Here is a 19,762-nt window from a genome sequence, read left to right as displayed (position 1 = left end):
TAAGAATTTTTTTCTTGAAAATCATTTTTTGCAGTGTAATATCCTAATAATTTTTGGCATTAAAAAATCTATAATTTTGACACCTACAATGTATTTTTTGACTATTGCTACAAATAGTATATCATGCTACTTTTGTGGTCCAGGGTCACAAATGTATTGTTTCGCACATTTACGGTTAAGGTGATATATTAACCCATTGGAGTCAATTGGATCATTTAAAGATGGATGATTGTGCTTTCATATACAAGTAGCTTTTGCATACAATAACATGACTGTACTTTCATATAAAATGATTTGTTTGTGTTGTGAATTTCCTATACATCTTGGATGGCATAAACCATGAGAAAATATTCATATTTGCATGAACTTTAACCGAGAGGTGGGCTAGTGTAGATTTCCCTTTTTTTATACAGGCTGCACACGTTCAGGGATGTCCCCCGGTTTCGTATTCTGGTCTGTGGAGGCGATGGCACGGTGGGATGGGTGCTGGGCGTTCTGGAGTCCATTCGGCACAAAATCGTCTGTCCTGAGCCAGCGATCAGCATCGTACCGCTGGGCACCGGTGAGTGAAAACAAGCACTTTGTCACAACTTGACTTTGTGAGATCATTCTGTTATTGTGAGTGTGTGATGATATTCAATTTGTTGGCATGAAATGTCTACTATGATCAGTTATATATGTTCATGTGTGTTGTCAGGGAACGATCTGGCTCGGGTGTTGCGTTGGGGGGCGGGTTACAGTGGCGAGGATCCCCACAATATCCTGGTGTCGGTGGATGAAGCAGATGAAGTGCAGATTGACCGCTGGACCATTCTTCTGGACGCACAGGAAATGACAGAGGATGGCACGGAGAACGGCTTTCGGGAGCCACCCAAGGTACGTCCCCATCAGTCCTTTTGACTCTAAACTGTACCCAGCAAACACAGCAAGACGTCTATACTAAATTCTTAATTTTTTTTTTCAACAATCAAAAAGTTAATAATGCTGTTCTGTGTTTGTGTGATACGAAGTCATAGTCCATGTTACAAAAATGTCTACGTTTGTGTACAGATTGTGCAGATGAATAACTATTTTGGCCTGGGCATCGACGCTGAACTGAGTCTTGACTTTCATCACGCACGTGAGGAGGAGCCGGACAAGTTTAACAGCAGGTTAGCAGCATCGGTCACGTGGAGAGCGCACGGCAACGCGTGCACCACAATGTGCATTTATTGTGTTGTTGTTCTCTTTCAGGTTTCACAATAAAGGTGTGTATGTGAAGGTGGGCCTACAGAAGCTGAGTCACACGCGAAACCTTCATAAAGACATCCGACTGCAGGTGGACAAACAAGACGTGGAGCTTCCCAGTATAGAGGGACTAATATTCCTCAACATTCCCAGGTAAACACAAGCTACATGAACAAATACTGCTCTTGTTTATGAAATTAAATCTTTAAATGTCCTTATAATGCACAATATGGGGTGGTTTCCCGGACACGGTTTGGATTAATCCAGGAGGACTAGGCCTTAGTCATATTAGGACATTTAAATAGTTTTTACAAGCATACCTTATGCTTGTGTGCATCTTGAAACAAAACAATGACGCTGATATATGATAAGATATGTCGGTACAGGGTGTTTTCAAATTAAGGCAGCTCAAACATACATTTAAGTCTGAGACCGGGACAAGCCCTGTCCGGCCCCAGTGAGATATAAACCATAAGATTGCGTTTTGATAAATAATGTAGCACACCAGAGAGATGTCATTGACTTCCTTTGTTACAACCAATAAGCACAGTTGTTTTGTATGTGTGTGTGCGCGTTTAGCTGGGGTTCTGGTGCTGATCTATGGGGCTCAGACAGTGACTCTCGTTTCGGGCGGCCCAGGATCGATGATGGTATGTTGGAGGTTGTGGGTGTGACGGGCGTGGTACATATGGTGAGTCTCGATAATCTTTCTATCTCTTTATCTTTCTTCCTATGTTCACTCAACTGTTCAAACATGATAATTGAACCTTTGCTAAGCACTGCCCACCTTACTTATGTGTGTTCAATGTATTGGAAATATACATTTTTGGTCAAATATTCTCGTAAAATGGTAATTAGTGAAAATTATTTGTGCATGCACTGAAGTGTAACATCCCAACATTTCTTACAATAATGTATCATATTTTGAGATATATATATATATATATATATATATATATATATATATACATATACATATACATATACATATATATACATATATATATATATATATATATATATATATATATATATATATATATATACACATTACATATATATATATATATATATATATATATATATATATATATATATATATATATATTATATACATTTATATATATATATATATATATATATATATATATATATATATATATATATATATATATATATATATATTATATACATTTATATATATATACACATTTATACACACACACACACACACACACACACACACACACACACACACACACACATACATATACATATACATATATATATATGTGTGTGTGTACTATACACTATAGCATAACATAAACCTATAGGATTGTAGTTTAGCAACGTCAGCGTAGTCAAGCTTTGTGTAGTATTGCTTATCTTGTTATTGTATAAAGCCAGCTTCTTGTGGTTTCGCCCTGAGATGACTTTTTAAAGATTATTGAAGGATTTCACATTTGTTCTGGACTCTTTATTATTGACTGCCCTGTAATAAATAAATAAAATTGTAAAATAAAATCTTGCTGCAATTATAATTTTGTCTACAAAACATTTTCAAATTTCTAAGCATTCATCTTCAGTTTTAAGATCATAAAAAACTTTTCAGTCAAGTGGCCTTAAACTTTTCACAAGTATGTGTTTTTTTTAAACTCTCTTTTGTGTTTGTGCATCAGGGTCAGGTTCAAAGTGGGCTTCGCTCTGGGATTCGTATCGCTCAGGGCAGTTACATTCGCATTACTATGATGAAACCCATTCCAGTGCAGGTGGACGGAGAACCTTGGATTCAGTCACCAGGACAGATCATCATCTCAGCCGCAGGACCAAAGGTCACATACGCACGCACACACATACACAAACACAGTTTTTATATATTTTATGGGGACTTTCTATAGACATAATGACTTTTATACTGTCCAAACCCCTAAACCCTTTTACACTTTACATTTTCAAATGAACATCATTTAGTTTTCCTCATAGGAAGCAAGAAATGTCAAAAATTACTGGAATTACTTTCTTTGTGGGGATATTTGGTATTTTTGGGGTTTACCAGAATCTCTGCTCTCAAACGCTGGGGGTTTTTGGCACTGAACCATCTCTTTTAACTTTTAAGTACCGCTACAACTTGAATGGATGCTCACGATTGTGTTAGGGGCGGGGCCATGCTTGGTGGTTCCGGTGCGTCATCAAGCCACAGTATTATTAACCCTGCCCAAATAATCCTGAACACAGAAAGGTATAAAAATTGTTTAACGGTGTACCTCCACAATTCAGCAGTGTTGGGGAAAGTTACTTTTGCAAAGTAATGCATTATGATATTAAGTTACTCCCCCCAAAAAGTAACTAATTGCGTTACTTAGTTACTTCTCATGGAAAGTAATGCTTAAGTTACTTTTGCGTTACTTTTTCTTACTTATTTAAAGGACCAGAGTCAATTATTCCTCTTACACCACAGTTACCACAAACATCGCTCTGGTGCCTATTTTTAAGACATTTGACAGGTTAGGTGTGCGGTTTACAGAAAAATAATCAACACCCATGGAATATTTCTTAACCAATCAGAATAAAGCATTCACAGACCCAAGGTATGAGTTCAGTTTAATTCAGTACATTCTTTTTTTAATCAAATTAATTAAACGGAAAAGTAACTTGCATTACTTTTTTAAAAAAGTAACTTAAATATTAATGTGTACATTTAAAAAGTAATGCTTTACTTTATTTGTTACTTCAGAAAAGTAATATTATTACATAATGCAAGCTACTTGTAATGCGTTAACCCCGAGGGGCAACCTTCAGATCTCTCTGATGAAGCCAATACGGAAGTGATTTAAACTGCAATTCATCGACTGGCCGCTAGAGGCATGCTCCAAAAGAGAGTCAATTCCCATAGACCTCCATGTTAAAAACGCCCAACTTTACAGTAGAAAACTGTGTTTTTGGTCGGTATAGCTAATTTTGCCCTTCATGACAACTGTGAGGGGGGTGACTCATCCGTTTAAATTATATTAAGTCTTAAAGTTCTGCATAATTAAGGGCGTGGCCACTTGAGTGGCGGTTGAACAGCCACTGCCATCACTAGAGTCGAGCTAGGCGGGCGTGGTTTCAGCAACCAGTCACCTCAGCTTCACCCACGTCCCGCCTCGTTACCCATTTTCACATATCCCACGTGATGCGCAGTGACGCGCGGCCAAGATGGCGATGGCAGGCAATGCCTACTTTAAACTTCAAAAATCATCTTCAGAAACCTATGGGTGACGTCACGGACACTACGTCCATCTTTTTTACGGTATTTGGTTAACCCCAAGACGTGTAACGTGTTTCAGCAATACATTTCTATCATATAATGTGTATCGAAACCATTCTCTGACACATACTTTAAATATAAAGACTACATAAGCATATACATTAATGTACATCTTGACTATTCTCCTTCACCGCGGTATTCTGTAGGTTTACATTAGTTTTGTTTCCTGTGTTAGGTGTGCATGCTGAGAAAGGCCAAAACCAAGCAGAAGAAACAATCGGGCAGTTTGAAGGAAGTCCGGTCGGAGAGTCCGGCTCCCAGTGAGGGGTGCGGTGACGTACCATAACAAATCCCTGCAGGCGCACCATAACTTCATCCGCTTTATTAACAGGTTCTCCTAAATGGACAGTGTTAAATGTTACAGGTAGAATGTAACGTTAATGTTTTATTGCCATCTCCAGAGTCTGTAAAGTTCAAAGGCTAACAGCACTGCAGTTTCTCAGGACTTCAGCTGCCCACGGCCTGTTTTTGCCTTAGATGTGTTGATAGTTTATTTTTGCTATCTTATTTTTAAAGTAGTCCATCACTGTAACATCAAATGCACGTGTAGTATTGACAATGCATCAATATGTGAGATTGGACTGTCTGGTATTGTTATCTCGCAAATGATGACTGCCTTTTTAGAGAAAAGTAATGCTTGACGGTTGGCGTTAACGTCTGTTTGCAATAGAAGTCCCTTAGTAGCTTTATACAAGTATTAACACCAAAACAATGCACACGATGTATGTATGTATGTTTATACGAGATAAAGAAAGTACTAGTTAAGCAAGATTAAATAACAAAAGCTTTTCGAAACATAGGTTACCGATAAATACTGTGAAAACATGAACAGATGTGGATTTCAGCACAATTCACAGAAGATGAATGTTTGTAAATGACAATGTGTATTGGCACAGATTAACCACTTTGTGTTTTTTTTTTTTTTTTGTATAAATAATATAGACATTCCTGCCGTGATCATGTAGCCAGTTGCGGCATTTATCATTGTCAAATTGCCAGTATGTTTAACTGGTCACATCAATCATTTATCTTCATTGACTAGTCATGTTTACATGATTCTTTAGGTCAAGAGTTTCAATCGTGAATCGTGTTACAATTTGAAATAATTCGTTAAATATATGTTTGTCTTATATGTGACATAATAGCCAGTCATGTACTGTAAAGCTACTCGCCTTACTTTAGAGGCGAGCGTAGTAGTGCTATAATATTTGGCTAGTAAATCATCTTAAATAGCGCATGTGATGTATCTGTACAGTGACTGGTCAGCCCTGCTTCAGCAATATGGATTTTTGAGGCTGGCCTTATAGATCTGTGTATATATATGTTTGATCAGTTAGATGCATCGTTCCCTGTCGGGCATTCAGTATTGGGAGGCTTTTACAATGGTAACCTATGGGGCAGCTGTCTGAGCTCATCTACCTCATCATCTGAACACATCGCTTTACGAATAAAGTTCTGCCAAGTTATCCCAAAAACTTGAAATATGGTGGGTTAACAAAAAGGAGAGCCCCAGAGGATGTACCCAGTTTATTATTTTGTAACATAGATGGATATCTTTCTGAACAAATAGAGAGTTTGTGATCATGTCTAAAGCATGATGATGTGAGTTCGTTCGATGGTTTAGGTCACACTGTCGTTGTGCTTTGGTTCGGTGACAGATCAGAAGATGTAAAGTATCAGTGTTCGAGACAGAGCTCCATTCCACACTTGGTCTCTGGTCTTGACTAAAACACTGCAAAGTATCTTTAGTCTTATGAACCCTTCCTGTTGTCGTATTTGCAAGTGACGTGTACGATAATGACTTTTTGCATCGGTTGTGCCTGTTGCCATGACAACACCTCGAGCTAACGTGCCGTTCTGTGTTTTAGCCCGAGCTCTGCGTGCAGTGCCTCATAAAAGTGCTTTTGGATCTTCTGTGCTATCTGCGTCCATTCCCTTCTATTCGTCTGCTGATTCAGTATAAAGTAAAACTGTGCTGTTCTGATCGTTTATGTGCCTCCTAAAAGAGTGAATCTCTCAAAAAGACATCTAGGTCTTGTTTCATTCCAACACATTATAGCAAACGATAGATTTTAAAGAAGGTCTGCTTTAGGACTATTCAGAATTGTATAAAGCTTCGCATTACATATAAATTAGAAATGCACCGATACTAAATTTCTCTAATAACCACGATACCGATTATAATAAGTTTGGTTGTTTTACCTTTCATACTTTCTTTGAAAATAGTGATAATTAATAACACAATTCTGTAAGAAATGCAAATAAAAACGACTTGTTTCAAAGTAACTGATGTTAGTTGTTCCTCAAATTATCATTCTTAAATCGCATGGACTAAATTCTGAATATTAAAATAGTATTTCTTAAATTTTACGAATTAATAATATTCACACTGCAAAAAAATGATTTTCAAGAAAAAAATTTCTTAGTAATTTTGTCTTGTTTTCAGTAAAAATATCTAAAGATTCTTAAATTAAGATGCTTTTTCTTGATGAGCAAAACGACCCAAGAAAATGTGTCTAATTTAGGTGATTTTGTGCATAAAACAAGACAAAAAACAAAGAATCTGTCAATGGGGTAAGCAAAAAAATCTTGAACATTTTTCTTAAACACTTAATTCCAGAAAAATTCAAGAATTTTTTTTTTGCCCCACTGGCAGATTTTTTTGCACAAAAATCACTAAAAAGCCCCTAAGATTTTTTTTTAAGTTTAGTTTCGCTTGCTCACGTGAAACTTTCGCGCACATGTGAAAGCGAAAGTGTCACGTGCGCACGCGATAGTTTCACGTGCGCGCACCATGGTTTCACGCTCCATGTCCCCTTAGGGGCTCCGTAATTTTTGGTCTAAAAACAATACTTAAAAGCATCTTATTTTAACCCTTTAACTGGCGCAGCCCTTTTTGAGTGGGGGGTTGGTGAAAAGGTGATATACACCTTTAAATTATTATAACTCTGGCATTTTTTTTTTTTTTGGTCTAGAAGCCTAATTTTGGTTTTAATTTTGGTAATTTTTTGTTTTAAAGAAGACACTTCAACGTTTTTTAGGGAAGTGTCTGGAGGTGAAAATATTACTTTTTTTTTAAAGCAGTTTACATTTATTTGTAATAAATAAAAATGCAATATAGTATAATTTTTAATACATAAAATTGTCAAAAAACCGAGGTTTGTGCTGGTTTGCTTTGAGGTTTGCTGCATACTTGTGTCACAAATGAATAAATTACAGTTACTGCATTATTCCAACAATATATAGTTTGTCATGATAGATTAACATTTACATAGAAAATATTGAAATAAACGTAGGTGTCCCGCTCACGGGACAGCGCCAATTAACGGGTTAAAGGCAGAGTGCACAATGTTTGAAAAATTCCAATCCAGCCCTTAGTCTTATTTCATTTCAGAAGCCGGTTTCACTCGGCGGATATACGTCACCACGGGACAAATAAGGTAATCAATACCTCCGTTTCATGGCGACTTTAACATTTCCTTTCACACAGCAAACTTTGATGCGTTTCGTGGCCCCCTTTTATTGACAGAAATAATCGGCCAATTAAAAAAAATACACTTTTAACATCCAGTACCGATTATTGGCCGATATATCAGTGCATCTCTTGCATGATCATTTAAATGTTTCAAAGAACAATTGCAATGCAAAACATATACATTTTTAAGGAAAACTTTCTAATCTATGATTTTGAGTGGGGATGCGACCCAGACGTATTCTTGAGGTTTTGTGAGATTCACCCAATAGCTTTATTTGGTCAAAACTGTTTGTTTAAATGTAATCTCCTGGTGTAATTGAAGTTTATTTTTACTTATATATATAATGTAGTATTAATGTTCTGACAACTATATAGATGTATATTTTTTAAGAGAAATGTTGTTTTTAATTTAGGCTGTAAAGAATATTGCACTGACTGTACTGTTTCCAAGATGCATTATAAGTGTACATTATATGTATAATGAATATTAAATAACTAAATGTATAGATATATCAGTAAGCTGTATAACAGATGGATGTGTCCAATATATATATACATAAATTTAGACTTTTTAATACATGTCTGGTTTCTGTTTATTTTGCATGATTTTTACAGGTTTGTAAAACACTTCATCTTGTATTCCTCTTAGTAAGCAGCAATAAATACAACACACATTGTGCCTTCTACATAACCTAGTTTAATAGGTCCATTCAGTTTATTTACAACAGTACAGAATGTTAAAATAATCAACTTCACATCAACAATCTTAATAATTATTTTACATCTAATGATTTCAAGTTTTTTCCATACAAATGATTTATAAAAAATGAAATGAAGTAGTTTTTTCTCAAATAAATAACTTATATGAGAGTATCTTTAAGAATGGAATAGGCACATAATTCAATATTTTTGTGTGGTAATTGACCCAAAAAATGGGCCTGCTTCAATGCAAATAATGCAATTCAACAATATAATGGTGCATAGTTCAGAAAGCAAAATAAATAAGCTTGGCTATTTTTAAAAGGGTGGGGTCCCCTTTCTTTGTCATTGACGAATGCTATGCATTGTCTATGCTATGCAACTCTTTTGGCCCAAATTCATTGACATGATTTCATCCGTTTGTCAGGCTGCTAAATCACACTTTTTATTTCATATGTATGCATGTACAAAATCAATTTATCTATTCAGCCTGCGTCATGTTAATACTTCTGCATTTTAGATCAATGCAGTTTATGCTAATACTAATACATTTTGTTTACTTTTGATTTTTCTGGGTCGCCACTTGATGCCCAATGTAAACTTTGGATCCTGAGGCAAAACCAGTTGAAAACTGCTGATGTTGAGGAAATCAGCCTAGGTTTATATCTCCTGCATACATGGTGATGAGGAGAATGATAGAAAATCCTGTCAGAAGTCCAGCGTTTTGAATCATGAAATAAATGATAGCTCCCTTCGTGTTTTTTACTTGTTCTCTGGCGATCATGTTCATTTCTGGAAACTGCATGAGAGAAAAGAGAAAGGTCAGTTTTGAGTCCACCAGCACACCTTTGATATCATGTTTAAGTCATGGGAGTGAACCGGGTCAGCTGACTAATAGCTCACTTGTATACACTGTTAAAAATAAAGGTGCTTCCCGATGCCATAGAAGAACTTTTTTTGGCTGACTGTTTCCATTAACATCCACACTGCAAAAAATGATTTTCAAGAAAAAAATTCCTAGTATTTTTGTCTTGTTTTCAGCAAAAATATCCAAAAATTCCCAAATCAAGATGCTTTTTCTTGATGAGCAAAACAACCTATATAAGTCTTTATCAAATTATTTAAGTGATTTTGTGCATAAAACAAGCAAAAACAAATCTGCCAATGGGGTAAGCAATTTTTTCTTGAATTTAGTGTTTAAGAAAAAATATTTTTTTGCTTGTTTTATGCATAAAATCACTTAAATTTGATTCTGTTGGTCTAAAAACTAGACTTATTTTCTTGGGTCGTTTTGCTCATGAAGAAAAAGCATCTTAATTTAAGAATTTTTAGATATTTACTGAAAACAAGGCAAAAAACCAAGAATTCTTCTCCTGAAAATCACATCCTGCAGTGCAAGGAACCTTTCTGTTTCTTTAAAGGGGACATATGAAAATCTGACTTTTCCATGTTTAAGTGCTATAATTGGGTTCCCAGTGCTTCTATCAACCTAGAAAACATAAAAACAATCAACCCAGTAACTTAGTTTTGGTAAACCATTCTCTGCAAGCATGTGAAATAATAGGTCATTGAAATTTGGCTCCCCTTGTGATGTCAGAAGGGGATAATACCGCCCCTTAATCTGCACTATCCAACCACAGCAAGTTTTAAGCTAAAACTTTAAGTAGGTACTCTGGGGACATTAAAGATTCATTTGACATCTTTAAAAAGTCTTGTGAAATGGTTCTTCTATGTGAATGGTGCTTCTATTGCTCCGAAGAACCATTTGGGCACCTTTCTTTTTCACTACAAAAATGACTATTTTTGTCTTGTATTAAGTACAAATATCAAAAAATTCTTAAATCAAGATGCATTATTTATGAGCAAAATGACCTAAGAAAAAAAGTCTAGTTTTAGACAAAAAATATACAATTTAAGTGAATTGTACAAGCAAAAAACCTGCCAATGGGGTTAGCAAATTTTTCTTGAATTACACGGCCAAAAATGATTTTTAGGGAAAAAAAATCTTAAAATTTTTTTATTTTTTTCAGTAAAAATATCCAAAAATTCTCAAATGAAGATGCCCCCTCTTGACGAGCAAAACGACCCAAGAAAACAAATCTAGTTCATTGAAAAATTTTTTTTCATTCAATTTACTCATTTTTTTAAGGTAAGCGGTTGCAATCAATTTTTTTATCTACATTTAAACAAAAATGTTTTGTTTTGTTTAAATGTAGCTTAAATAAATTGATTGCGACCACTTACCTTAAAAAATTGAGTAAATTGAATGAATCATTTTTTTTCAGTGTTTTTAGATCAAAAATATAAAATTTAAGTGATTTTGTGAATAAAACAAGCAAAAAAATCTGCCAATGGGGTAAGCAAAAAAATCTTGATCATTTTTTTTTTTGCAGTGAACTGTTTAAGAAATAAGTTTAAGATTTTTGGCAGATTTCTTTGTTTGTTTTAAGCAAAATTTTCCTTAAATCTAGACTTTCCTAGGTCATTTTGCTCATCAAGAAAATGCATCCTAAGAAGTCCTAGATATTTGAACTGAAAACAAAACAAAAATACTAAGTAAGAAAGTCATTTTTTGCAGTGTTAAGAGTGCACTTCAAAAAATGATTTTTAAGAAAAAAACTTTTAGTATTTTGGTCTGGTTTTCAGTAAAAATATCTAAAACTCCTTAAATTAAGATGCTTTTTCTTGATGAGCAAAACGAATCAAGAAAATAGGTCTAGTCTTTAGACCAAAAATATCAAATTTAAGTAATTATGTGCATAAAACAAGCAAAAAAATCTGCCAATGGGGTAAGCAAAAAATCTTGAAAATTTTTCTTCGTCGTTTTGCTCATCAAGAAAAAGCATCTAAATCTAAGAATTTTTAGACATTTTTACTAAAAACAAGACAGAAATACTGAGAAAAGTTTATCTTGAAAATCATTTTTTGAAGTGAAGGTTGTAGCTGTCTCTGTATATTAAGCTGGGACAGGACAACACTTTTTTTTAATGACAACCGCAGGGCTCTGAACGTTTATTTTGTTGACCGCATCTCACCATATCTGCTAAGGAAATGTAGAGGAACATGCCGCCGGCAAGGGCAAAGATCACATTGGGGGCAAAAGTGCTGCCCAGCAGGATGCCAAAAACCAGACCCACGTAGCAGGACATTGCAGACAGCAGGTTGAAGAAAATGGCCTGTGGAACGCTCAAGCCCGAATTCAGCAGGATAACAAAGTCACCTACAGAGAAAGATAGAGAAAAGAGGTTGTATCAAACAAAAACCGTGTGAAGCAGTCCTTTCTGTCAACTATGCAAACATTTAATGTTGCTTTGGATGAAGTGTAAATTATAGTTTATGTGTGTGTAGATGATTTAAGGATTTGGTTTCTTGGCATTCAGAAAATTCCTTACCGCACAAACCATGTATTTTAAGGATTAGCGTATTTGCTTAACTGTGACCCAGTCTGGGAAAATCCAGCTAAAGTCATTTCTTTGTGATTTACTGTAAAGAAAATTTTGGGGAAATATAACCTGATGGAGCAAGTCAAACTTTGATGCTCATGAGACTTTAGCCTGGATTGCACAGATGGGGTCACATATATTTACAGGGATTTGCGATAAGTTTAAGCCTTTTTAAAGTTTACCAAATTCCCGTTCAATACAAAATTATTTTTGCTTTTCACAATGTTCCATTGTACCAAAGCAGCTTTACCGTAAATACATATTAGCACAAGCCTATATAAAAAGAGGCTTATGTTATTATTGCAAAATACAATGACATGCATTTGAATTTTGCTTACGATCATATGATTTGTCGCATATTATTATATTATTATAAACATTTAGCATTGTTTCTCTCTCTGTTTGTGATCCAATTTGGGCAGACCTGGAACCAGTACTCATGTATTTGTCTTACCCAGCTCATGCGGAAACTCCTCGCAGACGATTGCGATAGAGGTACTAAAGCCATTGAGAATAGACACGGTGAACGAGGCTCCAATAGCCAGTCCATCTATGAAGTTGTGTAGAGAATCACTCAGCGAGATCATCCATGCCACCGTCTTGACCTTGGCCAGCTGTTTTCCTTTGAGCCATTTGCAGGACCCCTGCAGCAACAACAACAATAAAACCCTGAACCACCAAATAGATCTTAAAAACATATTTAAAACCAATTTAAGTGCCAATACTATAAACTTCACATATGAAGCCCTTTGACCCCCAAGACATTCAACTTTTATTGTTATAGGGTCGAAATGACAGGATGCTGGTGATTTAGGTCAATGGTCAGACGATAATCTTGTTTCTGCTGGCAGCTGTGACGGATGAAAGTAAACACAGCTGTGTATGACAGGTCGAGGTGACATGAACACTGCGTGCTTCACTTTGTACTCAAAAACAGCATTGTCAGACTGATGGGGTTTTTATTATGATATTCCTTTTAAAATTTGAAATAAGTGGTTATCATGTTGCTTGTAGTGTGAATTAAGCAGCTGGTTGGTTGGCATTGGCATATTGAAAGGAATATATTTGGTTTTTGATCTGGCTGAAGGCCAACCATGTCATCCAAGGTTATTAGTTTAACCATTGACTATATTCACAATCTCTACCTTAGCAATGCAATTTCCGTTGGCTAGAGTATGATTTTATATGAAGCAATGTTAGAACTTTAGTATGGCCATGTATGAATGCATATTTGGCATTTTAATTGAACTTAGGACTGGTGATAGTCCGAAGAAGAGTGTGACTGAACTTAGGACTCTTCCCTTCATCCTGGACATGTATTTCACGCTGCTCCCGCAAAGCCTCAGCATCGCCCTCCCGTCTCTGAAAACCCTCTCACCTCAGGACACAAATCACTTCCGTCCTTCCCAAACTCTACGTGCCACAGTGGATGAATGTGCTGTACAAACCATTAACGTGTAGTAACACAGTCCTCTCTCATTATCTTACGTGTGGTAACACTCCTTTCTCATTATGCGCACTGTTCACCTTGAGTCAGGTTGAGGAATTTACACAGGCTGCAGATTTTTTTATTTATGCCATCTGCCTTGTATGTATTTTATGCACACAATACACTATGTCCTCATGTTTACAACTCTTACGTGCAATACTGAATGTATGAAAGTGGATAAGTTGGCTGTACAAACCATCCACCTGTGGTAATACTCTTCTCTCGGACACTTTAAAGTTAAGCTTTAAAAGTTAACTCAAGTTGCACGACTCCCTGTTTATGTCGCCCTTACGTCCTTATTTTACACACCATTTTTATGCACAATGTCTTATTCAAATGTCTTGAATATATGTACAGTTTTTATGTAGCCTGTGAATTATAGTAGTATTACACTGCAAAAAATGATTTTCAAGAAAAACTTGTTTTCAGTAAAAATATCCAAAAATTCCTACATTAAGATGCTCCTTCCTAATGAGCAAAATAACCCAAGAAAACAAGTCCAGTTTATAGACCAAAAATATCAAATTTAAGTGATTTTGTGCATAAAACAAGCAAAAATAATCTGCCAATGGGGTACGCAAATTTTTCTTGAATTTAGTGTTTGAGAAATTTTTTCAAGATTTTTTGCTTGTTTTATGCCCAAAATCACTTAAATTTGATATTTTTGGTCTAAAACTAGACTTATTTTCTTGGGTCGTTTTGCTCATCAAGAAAAAGGATCTTCATTTAAGAATTTTTTGATATTTTTACTGAAAACAAGACAAAAATACTAAGATTTTTTTTCTTAAAAATATTTTTTTGCAGTGTAGTATTAGTTTAGACTGTTTTATACGTTGTTTATTCACTATTTGTAAACACAGTGGTCCTAAGAGATGCAACATTTCGTTTGTTTCTACATGTAGTGGAATAACAACCCTACTAAAAAATCCAGCATACGCTGGTTTAAGGTTTTAGCTGGTTTAAGGTGGTAGTAAAGCTGGTTTAAGCTGGTCCTCCCAGCCTGACCGGCTAAGTCCAGCTAGACCAGCTTAAAAAGTGACCAAAACACAGCTAGACCAGCTTGCTACGCCAGCAAACCCAGCTAAAACCAAGCTGGGGGACCAGATAAAACCAGCTCACCATGTGGTCTTAACTGGATTTAATAAAGCACACTTTACTTGATTGCGCTTAAGATATTGTTGGTTATTCCGCTTCTCTAAAATAAATACATATAATAACAATATTGATAAGATAATAATAACCACTTTAAACGCACTAAGGATTAATGAGCTGCGGGGTTCATGAATATTAATCAGGCTGTCTGTTGTTGCTCGTACTGATTTGCTGAAAATAAAACAGTGGCGGAAACAAAAGAGCGCCAACCAATGAGATTGCCGTTTACGCATTAGCTCCGCCCACTACCGGCGAACCCGGTAGTATCGTAAGCTCGTTCTTAAAAGCAGAATAATCCCAAATGATCTACGCTATTTTGACAGGAAGAGACAACAAAGGATATCGTTACAATTCTGCGTGGTGTGTCATTCTGGTCTCTCTCTCTACGTGTGTGAGAAACAGCGCACTCAACAAAGTGACGGCGGCGTGCGCCTTAACACTGGAGTTTACGGTAGACAAATAGCCTACATGTGCGCGTGCGCACCCATCCTGTACAGATGGTACTGATCGTTTGACACAAGTTAGATAGTAGTGAAACTGTATCTTTGCTAAACTTATACATAGCCTCCAACTCACACACTGACCAGTAAAATGTAGGAATTTATGGGTAATGTTAGACATTATTTCGTCGCCCAGAGTGAAGATTTAGTCGCATATGCAAGTGACGTCATATTAAGAGTCTCTATTATTATTCAGATTAATAACCTTGTTGACCCGAACAAATATTTTGTATCTTTACTTTACAGTGCATAAAGGCATTTAATTTATATCTTCTTTAAAACAGTTTGCTGTATTTATATCATTCATACTCCAAATAATGGATATATCTATCCCATGGATATTCTAGCCCACATCTCATAAATTGAGATTATTTTTCTTGTGGGCTGAAGCAGCTATACCTGTTTTTCTTGAGCTTCGGTGGTTATGCCGTTCTTATCGTTGGTGGTAAACCTGAAGTCCGTCTCTGCAATAATGGTAACACCATTTTGTTGAACACTCTTTGTGGGGTGGAAGTGACTGTGTTCGTGACCATGCTAAAATGGACAGGATTAAAATCATTTTATGTAAAAAACAAAACAAATTTACTATACACCAAGAAAGCATCCAACACATTTATTTAGTTATTAGCTATTCAATAATGTACAATAATGGTATTATTATATATTTATAAAGCATTTTGATGTCTAATGCAATATGATTTTAAAATGAATCCCACCTCATCTGTTTTAAGAATTATCTTCAGTATCTTCTCAGTGAAGTACAGGAGGTAGAATCCGCCAAAAATCCCGATGGCTTGAGGAACGTAATTATCCACTTTTGGGTCGAACCCGAGGGCCTGTTTGAGTATAGTCATATATTCATTTATTAGTGGGAGACTCCCATAGTTTCAATTGAGACATGTGCGCACATGCACAATGCATGTTCAAGCTTAAAACTCTAGCACAAGCACTGTATACCACAACATATACAGCATTCACAATATATAATATCTCTGCATGGGAGTCCAGTCCAAAGAAAACATTGCATTTAACTTACAGTTTATGGTGCAAACTGAACATCTGCACCAGTATCATGCTGGTAAAACTGTAAAGCTGTGATCTTTTACATTTAAAATGATGTAAATCGTGATCTCATTGCATTTATGAATGAAGAACTTGCCAGTGTAAGTTACCGAGCTCACAGTCTTGTGTGACCTTCAACAAGGTCATATGGTGGAAAAATCCTACAGATGGCACGAAGCTTATGGGGAGAAATTTATAAGCTTATGAAAGAAACTTTTCACCTCAGGTATAAGTTGGAGAGCAGAATTGGAGAAGAGCGTGCCAATAGCCAGACCAATGAAGTATGTAAGCACTTTGGGAAAGTAGGACTTTTTAGTCAAGGGAATGAGAGCCAGGCCCAGCAGTGAAGCCAGATTAATAATAGTTACAGCCAGAAAGCCATATCCCCATACTGTGTAGAAAGAAAAAGATTCATCATAAAAATTATACATCCATAATCATAAAAATGCAGCATGAAGTTAAAACAATTTGGTTTTGCAAGTCAATACAACCTACTTTTTTAAGTTTTGGTTTGTGAAAAGTTGACAAAACTTATAAAATTAAGTTTAAATTGTTTACTGTAAAATTTGCACTGTAAAAAATGCAGCACATAGTTAAAACAACTCATGAAGTTACAACTTGGTTTTGCATGTCAATTCAACAAGTTTTGACTTGTGATTCGTTGGCATAACAAGTTGAAATGGTTTCAATTATTTTTTCTAAGTTAAAATAACAAAAATATATGTTCATTCAACATAATTTAGATCCACAAACCCATGTGATATGTCCAACATTAACCTTAACAGTGTAAAAAAAAACCTTGCTTCCTTATTTTTTAAGTTAATCAGCTGGTTGTTAAAGTCATTTCAACTTACTATTTTAATATATTGGGATTGTGAAGCATTAATGTAACCTACAGAACAAGTTAAAATTGCTTAACCTAATTTGATCAGTTTAAAATAACATAAAATATATATCGATATGACTCATTGATCACAATTACCGTGCATAGTTATACTAATTGATTTATTCTATACATTATATATATGTTATAATCTTCCCATATGAACTCCTTCCCTTCCCTTTACAGTTGTAAATAATTTTTGATAGTCTTATAAATTAAAAACAATATATTAATAGTATTTTGACTCTTTATTTGAAATTATTAGCTTTAACACTGGGTTTTTAAGGATTTTCCATCTGTCTTTAGTTAAATCAGCTTTTCGTCTATGCTAGTTTATTTAAATGATTTGTAGCACTGTTGTGTTACAGACTTCAATATTTATCCAATAGCAGACTATATTTGGCCATGTTTATATTTTTGGCAAATTATTATTTTCATGACTAATCTAATATAAAGCAGGGATTATTGATTGATGATAATATTGTTGAAATACAATACATTCCCATTCTGCAATACTTTGCTTTGTATGGAAACAGGATAAAGTCTAAAGTGTTTGTTTAAATAAGGAGAAAGTTCATTGAGTAGCCTATTGCATGATCAGATCTGTTTTTTAGACTCACCGTGAGGTTTTATGTCATTGAGTCCTGATGTTTCTGGAGGACAGGGTGGCAATACCGCCTGGTTGAGCAAGGCTGGACAGATCTGGACCAGGTGATCTTCTGTTAGATAAGTGAGGTTCTTAAGCCCATAGTGGACCAGGATCTCTTCTCCGGATAAACACTGTCACACAGTTAAAAAGGCAAAGAAATAAGCCTGTTGGGAAATCCCGATCTACTGTATGGCTGACACAGAAATGCTTGTAAATAACATTTAAAATGTCAAAGAAATAAACTAAACAGATTTTACCTGCGCATTCACAGGAATGTTTAAATCCGCCGGTTTTTTCTGTATTGCATCCAATAAACTGTTAATGCCATTGAGATTCAGCGAACCGTTTTCTCCATAAACCGCAACGATATTCTCCAAGAAGTCTTTCTGCGGCGACTTGGTTGTAAATCCTGAGATTACAGTCGCTAGAAAAACTATAAAAACTTGAGTCAAGGATTTGCAAATGCCGGCCATGCTTACAGAGCACGCGTCTCTATCGCAAGAGACCCCAATGAAGCACAAACAGGGGAAAGTTTTTAATGCCCCGTCCGTCACGAGATTATCAAGATCAGAGAAACAGCGCGCGACTCCACGGGACTGAACTTAACACGATAGAAACACAAGGAAAGTTGCATCTTAAGAAAAAAGATAAGAGCTGTTTAAAAAGGTTAATTATTTCTTCAGTATTATTAGTATTGGCGGTGTCAGGGCAAATATCCACCCTCCATTCTCCTCACACAGTTCACTAATGCTCGTTTTCACACACACAAATAAATCAATCAATCTATGAACAAACAAACAAACAATCCAACCAGTAACATTGTTGAAAAACTTTTATGAAACACAAACAAGTCCGAGCAAACAATTTCATGGCTTTTTATACAATGCAAAAAGACTTTTATTTGTTATTTTACAGGTTACATTGCCCAGTATACGTTTATACAGATGTTACTAACTGAAATGATACAATGTACATAATTTGTGGGGGAAATAAAGAATAACAGGGCCTAAACTTCAATTGTCGTTTATGGCAATGCTTAGTGCTTGACCCCAACCGGATTTTAATCATTTATAATTTATTGCTTATTTTATGAATGAAGGAAGGGGCGGAGTCTGCAAATGACAATGCTTTATTGCACTATTCAGTCTCAGTTTTAGTGAACATAAATGCAAAATGTCAAATACTTATAATACTTTTCCTTACAAACGATATACAACACCGTACACAATTAAGCACACTTACTAATTTTTTTATAATAATATTTTGGTCATATTTAGAATAAAAGTAAACTCAAAACTACACAAATGTAACTTTGGGAATTATGTAGCATCCAAAATAAATCAAACTATATATTATATTTAGCATCTTAAGACACCCTTTGCCTAAAAAAGAAAGAAAGTATTGTAATGCATTTTATCAAGCAGCTTCTTGAGGTCTCACCCTGATATGTTTTTAAACAGTATTGAAGGAGTTCTATCTATATGCTGGGCTCTTATTGGCTGCCTCATCCCAAGCCCATTTCAAAAACATTTTACGTAACATTTTAGTTTTGCAATGGAGCATGTTTGGCACAATTATATTTTTTCTTTAAAATAATTTTGTAAGCATACACCTTCAGATTAAAAGATATTTAAAACCATGAGAAACAATTTAGTCACGTGACCCTATACATTCGAACAGCAACTAATATACAATTAATTTATAATTATTTAATACAACAATTAAACAATTCGTTTGAATGTATTTATTATACATTTTAAGAAATAATTAAAATAATTATAGTGTCTCTGCTATAGCATCCATTCGAGGTGACATGACTGAAGTAATTTCTGCAAAACGTGACGCGATCTATGTATGTAATAGCTATTTAGAAATG

General features: G+C 35.3%; 2 protein-coding genes across 2 annotated transcripts in view; one reads left to right on the top strand and one right to left on the bottom strand.

Annotated features, from left to right (window-relative positions):
* The window catches only part of LOC129422103 (diacylglycerol kinase theta), a 44,931-nt gene extending 36,345 nt beyond the window's left edge, over nt 1-8,586 (top strand). The window contains exons 17-23 of the mRNA XM_073854496.1: nt 414-562; nt 698-876; nt 1,051-1,151; nt 1,234-1,380; nt 1,807-1,918; nt 2,907-3,059; nt 4,710-8,586. Of these exons, the coding sequence (XP_073710597.1) occupies nt 414-562; nt 698-876; nt 1,051-1,151; nt 1,234-1,380; nt 1,807-1,918; nt 2,907-3,059; nt 4,710-4,820 (952 nt within the window). The 3' untranslated portion in view covers nt 4,821-8,586. The remainder of the gene's footprint in view (nt 1-413; nt 563-697; nt 877-1,050; nt 1,152-1,233; nt 1,381-1,806; nt 1,919-2,906; nt 3,060-4,709) is intronic.
* Nucleotides 8,587-8,683: 97 nt separating this feature from the next.
* LOC129422104 (metal cation symporter ZIP8) lies at nt 8,684-18,634 on the bottom strand. Its single transcript, XM_055177803.2, has 8 exons — nt 18,144-18,634; nt 17,858-18,017; nt 16,576-16,745; nt 16,009-16,128; nt 15,692-15,826; nt 12,606-12,795; nt 11,744-11,928; nt 8,684-9,507 (listed from the first exon to the last, which is right to left on the bottom strand). The coding sequence occupies exons 1-8, from the start codon at nt 18,357-18,359 to the stop codon at nt 9,358-9,360; spliced, it is 1,326 nt and encodes a 441-aa protein (XP_055033778.2). The 5' UTR covers nt 18,360-18,634; the 3' UTR covers nt 8,684-9,357.
* Nucleotides 18,635-19,762: the final 1,128 nt, after the last annotated feature.

This window comes from Misgurnus anguillicaudatus, chromosome 16 (assembly GCF_027580225.2).
Source record: "Misgurnus anguillicaudatus chromosome 16, ASM2758022v2, whole genome shotgun sequence".
In the NCBI taxonomy this organism is placed as follows: domain Eukaryota; kingdom Metazoa; phylum Chordata; class Actinopteri; order Cypriniformes; family Cobitidae; genus Misgurnus; species Misgurnus anguillicaudatus.
This window is presented reverse-complemented; position numbering and strand designations above follow the sequence as displayed.